The following is a 10,223-nucleotide window of genomic DNA, read 5'->3' on the forward strand; positions in this document are numbered from 1 at the left end:
GCCATTAATTTTGGTCAGGTGAGTTGGAGCACGGCGGCAACAAAAACCTGCAGGATACCAGGCCTCAAGGACTGGAGTTTTGACACTTGTGCTTTTGGACTGTTCAGTTTGGTTCAACGGGTGACAAAGTTCTTTAAGTTTTCATTTTTTCCCTGCCCCAACACACCTGACTTAAATTTGTGAGTCACTGGGTACATTTACATGATGGGGTTTTTTTTGGCATTTAAATTAAATGATTTTAAATTAACAGTCTACTCCTATGAGTTTCCATGGAAATAATAATTCCATCTTTACTTAATTTCGCAGGTCGGCAGGTTAGGAAGGGATCTGATTGGACGAGGGGTGGGCGTGATGTTCTCACGTTTACCGGCAGAAAACGAAGTTTGCTTCCTGCTTCTAGCCTTTTCAGCCATAACATGTAAACCTATATAATAAGTACAGTTTCGCTGTTATTTTGATTATAATTTTGAAGTACCAGCTTGACATGAGCATAATTCTTCACTTTTCTTCAGCAGCTGAGAAGGAGAAGGAAAATAAACTACCAAACGTGGGAGGCAAACCAACATGCGGAATATGTGCGTCATCAGGACAGGACATGGTAAGGAGCATGCGCACAACAATGAGAACTAACTTAGACCTCTTGGCCATTTTTTTTTTTTTTTTTTTAACAGTTTAAAGCAGAATTAACTTTTACTCTGAATTAAAACTCCCAATAAAAACGTGGCCAATGTGAAGAAATTCATAGGCTGTTGTATCCATTTAATTAGTATGTATGTTTGACTATAGCTTTTGTAAGACTGAACTGAATAGCCCTACTTTGAACTACTGCTAGGTATTGATTGGAGCAGAGCTATTATGGTATCTGTCAAACAGGTTATTGCTCTCTCTGTGTCCCTTTAAAAGGTGCAAGGGTCCATGTTCAGGTCATGGTCCTGACAACAGTCTGTAATTTCAGTGTCAATCAGTCATGATAGTAGCTAGTCAGGTGCAAAAGTATGACTGTACATAGATATTTACTCATTTTATATGGCTGATCAACAAACAAATCCATAAAAAAAGAGACATAAGACATCTCAACAGATGACATCTTGTCACATTTAAATTCAGAAAAATACATCTGCTATGATATCCTGTGCTTATTCTTTACAATGTCAGATCTGTTTTAGGATCAGTTTTCCCTTTTCTCAGTACTTCCTTCTGCCTGGTTAATTCAGGGTTTGTTTTTGTTTGTTTTTTTTTTACTGACTGGAATAGATAACTGAACGCACAACTGCTACATCATGTCTGTGAGAGACCTCTGAAGCTAAAATTGTGTGCAAATCTCTTAAACGACTATAAAGAAAAAGTGCTAGAAATGAAAGAGAAACTGCTGAGCTTCTGAACCTGAACATTCACTTTATAGTCCCATTATTGCAATATTCTAGAGAGGAAAATCAAGATGTAGAACAACATGGTGAAAGTGGCTTATGCTCATAGAATATCCCCTGCAAAGCCACTAATTTGATAACATCTGCAGAGCATGTGTGTCCCCTGATAAAGCCCTTATGTAATCCAAATGTGGCCGTCTCCAAAGACAGAACAAATGTCCTCCTATAAACAGAATGCATGCAATGCGGAGCAGTGTATATCTTCAGGGGACCAAGGAGCTGCTCTAAATATAACCCCCTGCTGAACTTTGCCCCCATCACCTTCTGTCTCCTAAACACCCACTCACACACATACTTGTGACATGATACCTCTTCTCTATTTTGCCCCATTCAATCAAAATCTTTATAGTATTTCAGACTACACCAACATGGTATCAGGTTTCAGAGTAGTTGTAGATGATTGTACATTGCTATGAAATAAGATCCTGCAGGAAACAAATACCTGATTACTGATTTAATCTGTTTACCACCAGAACATGAAGGATGTGTGTTTGCTGTGTTACAACATAGGAAGCGGCCATGTAGAGCAAACCTATGTAAGCAGAGTTTCCTGATAGGGGACTATCAAGAGAGTCAGAAAGACATTAAACAGGTGGCAGATTATTTTCTACATATTAATTTAGCAGTGAGCATCAAAGCTACCAGCAGTGCATCTGGATCTTAGTTGTATACCACCTCAACTGAAGAGGAACAGAGTTTGAAGGCCCAGACAAAAGCAGCGTCACGACAGTATAGCAGCAAAGGCAACAGATGTTGCAGAGTGGTCGTGGTTTCACTGCCCTGGATAAAGCTTATAAGAGTCACAGGGCTGCAGGGATTTCTTCGCTCAGTCAGACACTGTTTCATCTCAGTCATTTCATTTCAGTGGAAATACAATGGAGTATAGATATGATTTTAAAGGCTTTCATGGTTAAAATAGCAGAAAAACAGCATTTCTTTTATCCTGAATCTAAATGGTTTCTTGTGAAAATGTCCAGAGGGATTATGAACTGAAATGTGTATAACAGAGTCTTGAACACCACTGTTTTTAAACCACTATATAAACCAAAAAGCCCTTTTTGAAAGAGAAACACTAATAACAAACAAGTAAATGTTGAAACACCCACACGATAAATGTGTAAGCAGTGTCTGTAGATTGTTAGATTATATTTTCTAATCATATATTCTGCCTAATGATCAGACTAATTAAAGTCACTTCCCCACTACAGGCTCTTTTCTCACCTCCTTCTAGTAAATTACATCAGCATGGTTTATTTTAGACAACCTAAAGCTTAATTGTAATAAACTCTCTTGTCGCTCATTAAAATATTTAGTTTATTACTAAGCTATCTAGCCACCTGGTAAATTGAAAGCACAAAGCAATGTATTGATGTCTCAATTAAGCCCAAATCTGGAACCTAAGAGAAATGACAACCTTAAAAACAAGTTATTCACTCTTAAAATCTATGCTTTTAATGTTACTGGAAAATGGGCCATTACATATCTAAACCCTACTAAATTAGTTTTTCTTTCTTTTTGTACCTCAACAGCTTCGTTTTTATGCAACTTTGCTTAAACACATTCTAGATTTGACTAAAGGAAAAATGATAGTCAATTCATTAATGACTGAATCGTTGTCTGAATAAGTGAATGAAGTAATCGTTCAATTGAGTCACCAGCTCTTCAAACACCTTCTATTTCATGTAGAACATACTAATAAGAAACATACTAAAGCGCTAAAAAACTGTACAAACAGCAAGAGAACAATTGAAAGGAAAAAACTGGCAAAAGGCCATCATGACAAGAGGCTATGGACTGTCATCAAAAGACTTATTGGAATTACACTGTAAATACTGTGAACAAAAGCATATGTACTGTCCAAACACTGAGCAGCACGACCTGGACAAAGCAACAACACATTGCTGGACGTTGGCAAAAAAAAATAGTTATGACTATTATCATCATAACATAATCAAATACTCTTGTCAACTGAATAAAGAAAAAAAAGGCTGGAGTTATCTAAACACTTCCTGTCATGTCAGTATCGTCAGAGAGTTAATTCTCCTTAAGAGGTTCAATCTCTTCACACTCGTTGCACCTGAGCAAGTCACAATGAGGGCAATAAAGTCATAACGCCTGGATGGACATTATATGTTTTTTCTCTCTTGGGAGATTTGGTTCCTTCACAGGAGCAAAGCTCATTAGCTCCCACTCCCATCAGAGAAAATTAGAAAGCCTCAGGTGAAATTTGGTAAACAGCAATCTGCCAATAAACCAATAGAGAGCACATCATTCTGAAGAAATCACTATGCAAGAACAAATGCATAGACATCTTCTGCACACTAGAAATGATCTGCCTTTCAATTAGTTTGTTGAGCAGAAAATGAGACTTAAGCAACCATTACATTGCAAGGAAAAAAGCAGCACAAAGAAAGAGGTTTCTGAAACCTTCTGGTGCTCTCACATCCACTTACATTTCTTGTCTTTGTTCAAATATGGCTTCTAAGGGAAATGATCCCGGACAATGAAATTACACTCTGTGCAAAGAGGCAGTTTATAGGACTAATACTAAATTGATTTTGCATTTGCTGTCATTTTAGACAGAAACCAGCAGGAACATGCATTTCTGAGCAAAGGGTGCTGCTTCAAACAACAAGAGTTAAAAGAATTAGATGGACTTAAAAGCAAATTACTACTAAAATTCCAGAAAAGATCAATACTGTGGGACAGCGCTCTACTAATGGTTTCATATTTTAGCTTACAGTTGCTGGAGACAATTAGTGTGGCATCATCGGTCAAGAGCACAAATGCAAATTAGTCTTTCACACCTCATTCCCAAGGGGTGCTATGAACATTTACAAAATAAATATATAAAAAATAAATACAATTGCATACACCATATGACGAACGGCTGAGAAAAGGGAAAATATCAACAGGCTACAGCGAGCTCTAAACATATAACTTCCAGAACATACAAAATTGATGCAATAGCGGACACAGTTGAACAACAGCAGCATCTATTATACAGTCACACATAATATTTCCCTCATACAAGATAGATTATTGAGATCGACTAGGTCAAGGCAAAGCTGAGTGAAAGATCTGTTAAACATGAAAGGAAGCCAGCTGTATTCTGCCACAGCAAATGAAACATTAGCTCTCAGATTTATCTATTCAAGTAGTTGACACGAGCATAATTGTGGTATCTACATCCTCCTAAAAAAGACCATTAGGAGAAATTTTCCAATATTATACTATTATACAAGTGTAGCTACAGGTGCTCTGGAAGAGGGTATTTGACCCCACATTTTGGTCTCTCGGAGTCCGACTGAATTCTGTGGCTCACAAGTATATTTAGCTGACAGAAAATGAATCATGACTCCAAACAGGATTAACTCTGGCAGATTAAACTTTGATGAATCAGAACTTTGAGTAAGAAAACCAAAATGACAACTCCTTAGCTTAGCTTAACAAGCCAACTCCCTACAGGTGCCAAGAGAGAGTGGTTTTAACAGGAACTGAATGGGAAAGCGACATGAGCACAAATTGCCTGGCTGTACTACAGCATCATCTAAATGGTGATTTGAGACACTCTGATGCACAAAGGCAGAAGATCAGGTGCTTGAAATGAGACTCCAGAGAGAAAGTGACCAGGGGATGACAGACAGATTGTTCACAATGCAGATAATATCTAGAAAAGTGCTTACTGATGGGCTTGTTTATTTCCAAAACTAACTAACTTTACTGTAGGATTTCATTCAAGGTGTCATATTGAGGTGTTGGATTTATTTATTTATTTTACTGTGGTGTAAAGATTTTTCATACAGTAGCCTGTTATTACACAATATCCATGTATTACAAAGTGGCATTACTTCCGCTGCATTTAGTTTTATTTCACTTAATTTTGTTAAAAAATAATTAGAATTAATTATTTGCTGTAAGAAAAGTCATTTCAATATTGAAACTGTCCAATACAAGTTTTAAGTTAAGAGACCAGGGCAGCTTTGCCAAACAGATGCTTCATAAGTCCAATGGTAGCTCACTTGTATTTACTAAATTATCGCAGAAATCAATTATTTAGCTTTATTCAGCAATCCAATTTATTCATTTCATTGTTTAATCTTTAGATAAAAAACTTCACAATTTTATTAGGAGTCATAACAGATGCAAATATTGACAAGACATGTCAATGTTTTACATGACAAACTCACCAAATGGTGACAAAATGTCCATGTTTGACATATCTATATGTTTAGTCAAACCTTTAAAAATTTAAGCTCACAACACTGTAAGCAATACTTCATGTTGTAAAACCAAACAACCCAGCCTATTCTTAGAAAAGGGACATTTGCAGGGCTGAAAATTAAATGTCACTCTAGTTATAGAAATGCCACTCTCCAGTTTTATCACTTTGTTATTTTTGAAAAGTGACTGGGATGCTTTGTGTCTATGCTGGAGAATCTGACCCTGATTTTATGGGATCTTCAGTTTAATATTTGATGGCTGGACTGATGATATAAATTGAGGACCTTTCGCTCTCTGAATAGCTGCAGTGCAACCAATCGCCTTCCTTTAGATAAGGCGGGGCCATTATTTATGCAATAGGTCCGATTTATGGATTTATGATGGAAGAATAAGGAACGTTCAGGTTTTGAGAGTCTGTGCTGAAAGTAGAGCTCAGATGCACCATTTATGCTTGCTTCTTCGGGCTGCCTTTTTAATAATCTTCTGTATGAAAAAGTGGCCCAGTGACAACGAGGCAGTAGGAAAATGACAACTTGCTGTAAAAGCAGACGAGGGGGCTGACCTACACGCTTGCAATAATGTCAGATTGGACAAAAACATGTTATGCTATCAACAATCTGACACCTTAGCTGACTCATTATGAGCCTGGTTTTAAGTAGGAACTAAAGGTCTGAACGCAAGCTGCATCTCACTTCCATGTGAGCAGATCACAGAAAAGTGTGGGTGTTGGGTTGCTAGCACTCATGCACAAAGGGAGAAGATGGATTTACATGTAGATGTGGCCTAATATGCACATACCTTCATGATTTCTTTCCCAACTTGTGCTCTTAAAGACACACAAGACACCATGAATTATTTAGGTTTAACAGTAATGAGGAGTAATGATTTACTTAAAACTTCTGCTTGTCTCACTTGCTCAGACGCTCTCAGGAGACGCGATTCTGAATAACAGATTTAACTCCTTCTTTTCCAACAGACAAGCTATCTTCTGCCCTAGCAGAAGATAGCTTCTGCTATCTTTTGTTGAACCACTCCAAAACCACTGCGTTCAATTAAATGCTTCACAAGAAAGAAACATGACGGTTTTAACTCTTATTTGACTCTTTGATCCTACATAATAACCCCCTGATAAAGATCATAGTACAAAAACTGCTGCACCACAGAACGCTATCTAACAAATAACCAAACTTTTCCTAGTTGCAGCTGTAATAAATGTACTTTGGAAAATACAAATGTTTTTCATGCTAAACTGCAAAATTTTGGCCTGAACATATTTTTGGGAGTTTTATTAATTACTTGCACAAAGTGGGTCTACTGCTTATCTCTGCAACTCCACAACAATGCATGTACGCACTCACTATACATGGGGTGATTTTAACTGTTTATGCATAATCAGTGCAGGGAAGGGAAAGGCTGTATGAAAAACTTCTACTTTTCAAAATATTTCCAGGATGACAAAACTCCACACATCAAGATTTTTATTCATAGTAGGATTTTTTTTTTCTAATTTACAAGTGAACTCCACATAGTACCTTTAATTCACAAAATGTTTTGAACAGCTGTTTGATATCATCTGCTCTTTACTTCAGCCAGAAAAACACGTTTCCATATTAAATGAGATGAAGTTAAAACTACCAGTTCATGAAGAAAAACACCTCCAAAGATGCTGCTTGGGTCAGGAGCTGATGAAGCTGTCTTTTGTGCAATATGCAGCTCTTTATGTTTCTCTCTTGCTGCTGTCCTACTGTTTTTGTCAAATATCTTCAGTCTTCAGCTAATAGTTAATATAAATCGTGCCTCCATTACTGCATTTTTGCCACGTTGTTTCCCTTCAACAGGCCAACACGAGTCTCCCTTATTAAGAGACACTTGACTGAAAATTAGCAGTTAAAAAACTATCTTAAACTCCAATTATTGCTGCAATGATCTCCATTTCAATTGAATTCAGTTCAATTAAACATCACTACCAAATTCCAAGCATCTGCCTGTGATCTAACAGATAAAAAAGCATGAAGTTATAATAACTTGCCACATAAATTTTAAGTAAACCTGCAGCTTGGTTGGAGTCAGCATTTAATTCAAGTGACCACTTTGATTAAACTGGTAATTTAGTATAATCTCCAATATTCATGAGCACAACATGACTTTTAAACATATTGACGAAGGTTGATGGATTTGCTCGCTAGATCAATGACAGTGAGTTTGTTTACAATCAACGATTCTTTTTATATCACAGCAGTAAAAAAAATACAATGAGACAGTAAACTCAGGTATTCACACTTAACTATGGCCAAAACTGCAGGAAAATAAACTAAAACCACCCAAATGTAGGACTTAAACCACACTAAATACAATGAGGAAAGCTAAATGCTAGACTGCACATTTAATACATATCAACCTTTACATTTGACACACACATAAACACACATTTCTGCTAGTTTTTCTTTACCTTGGCACTGGAATCCTTGCTTCCCAAATCCCCTGGGTAAAGAGAAAAGATTAAAATGAATAGATGTTCACTCTTTAAACACACATAAGTCCAGTAAATTAACTCATTCTTTCCAAGGCAAAGAGTTATAGATTATTTGTGAGTACTTAACAGGAACTTTGCAGAAAATTCCCAGTTTCCTTCTTCACTAAATGCATTTTAAATGGCAAAAATAACCAAAATAACCCTTGTAGAAAATCGTTTTTACCCTTCCATGCATGGGTGTCGGGATAAGGATGTTTTAACACTGATGAGAGAGTTCAACACCGGCACTTTTACCGCACTGTTTCTTTTTCTTTTTGCATGGACACTTGACTGGCATTTGAGAAGTCTTGACATAAAACCAATTCACAACATTTTTCAATGATTTGAAGTTTAACTGCAACCTCTTAGCTGAAACCTCTTAGAGGAAACAGTTCAGCGAAGTTTCTGCATTTTTTTGGAAGTCTTCTGAGAGGGACACTATTAACACAGCAAATTATTGTCCAACCTCATATATGCATTTATTTTGGCATTGTATTAAACATTTCATCTCAAGTGTTGGATTCGATCACACTGTGATGTCAGCAGCCATTATCATCAGTAACCTCGGCTGCACGAAGCGGATCTGTTTTTTCAGCTACAAGGAAATGCAACAAGTTGTTTGCCTTCAGGTTTTGCACCAGGTTGAGTGTGTGCTTTGCACTAAGGAGTGGTGTTCAGTTGGCCAGAGGTTACTATGTAAACCAGTGATCCAAGCTGCAACCATTAAAGGCCTGAGATCAAACAACCACCATCAATATTAATGGTGGGTCTGTGTCTGCACTGAGCCGCCTGTATGTTCACTCTTCTCTCATTTAACAGAGAAGTATAGACCCAAACCTAAACAAAAACAACTCCTGTGACCAGTCTGGACAAAATGTTCAGAGGTATGTTTAGTCTTTTTTTCTTCTCTTGTACCACCAACAGGAGGGAGTAAGTACAAGGGTGAGAATTTGTGCCTATGCTCTTTCAAAGTGCCCACTTCAGGAGTGCGTCAACTCAGAGCATCTGCAAATGTTTTGCAGCTGGGGTGAAGTGCTTTTCCATAACGGATCATGCTGCCAGCAACTTGCAGAATTCCCCCAAAAAGATAATTTCATGAAGAGACACTCCTCCTCAACTGTAACCGGCAGTACAGTTCAAAGGAGCATATCACTCATCCAAATACTTTGACCAGGCCCGTTTACAGCCGCTGCACTGCATGCATGTTTATCATGGAAGACAGCAAGATGAGTGGACTTTAACAGAATAATTCCTGGCTTAAGCAGGAATTTGTTAAGTCTTATGCACCACTGAAGTGGCTCTCACACACAAATCCCTCATAAATGAGAAAGACTGCTTTAATTTCACTCTTCCTCGGTAGGAATTTACCCCCGTTAAACGCTGCATGTTCATTCAGCTTTACTCACTTGTCTGCTGTATTTTCCATTGAAAGGTTATTCTTATTTTCAACTCAGTGCAAATATAATAAGCAGCATAACTCCTCCCCTATGGTAGAAGGACTAAACTTGATCTTTATGAAGAGCACTGGGAAATTTCTGAAAGACCTAGTTTAGGGCATCGTTTGTTTTCACTCTTTCTCTGAAAGAAAGTCTTCCAGAAGTGCAGGGATTGCAAGTTCAGGAGGAGAAAGTCAGTCCAGAGTTGTGTTACATCATCCAGCAGACTGAAGTGAAGTTATTCGATATGCAACAGGCAGTAGTTAAAAGGGGGTGGAGGTGGGAGACGGAAGACTTACCAGATAAAGTCGGTGCAGTGGCTGCAGAAAGTCGGCTGTTTGAAGAATCTGGCGATAAATTTATGGTTCTTGATTTCGTGGACGTTTTTTTGCCTCAAAGCACCTTTCCGAGCAAACCTGTTGGCTACGTCCGCGGTGGACGACTCGTTGAAACTTGCATCAGCCATGTCCCCCTAAAAACACAAATCAATGCAAAGGCTTGGCGTCTGCTTTCTTCAGCTGCTCTTCAGTCTGTTGACACGCGCTGCCCTCAGTGTGGAGCTGGCAGAGTGCGGAGCGGTCTTCACCGGAGACACGAGACAACACGTCTGAGGGCTTTCCCTTC

At 38.1% G+C, this 10,223-nt stretch overlaps 1 protein-coding gene across 2 annotated transcripts in view; it reads right to left on the reverse strand.

Annotated features, from left to right (window-relative positions):
* The window catches only part of prkcaa (protein kinase C, alpha, a), a 135,444-nt gene extending 125,221 nt beyond the window's left edge, over positions 1-10,223 (reverse strand). For both annotated transcript variants that reach the window (XM_079265224.1, XM_079265223.1), the window contains exons 1-2: positions 9,899-10,223; positions 8,101-8,132 (exon numbers count right to left, since the gene is read on the reverse strand). In XM_079265224.1, coding sequence (XP_079121350.1) covers positions 8,101-8,132; positions 9,899-10,065 — 199 coding nt within the window. In that variant the 5' untranslated portion in view covers positions 10,066-10,223. The remainder of the gene's footprint in view (positions 1-8,100; positions 8,133-9,898) is intronic.

Source organism: Telmatherina bonti (assembly GCF_933228915.1).
Source record: "Telmatherina bonti genome assembly, chromosome: 3".
In the NCBI taxonomy this organism is placed as follows: Eukaryota; Metazoa; Chordata; class Actinopteri; order Atheriniformes; family Telmatherinidae; genus Telmatherina; species Telmatherina bonti.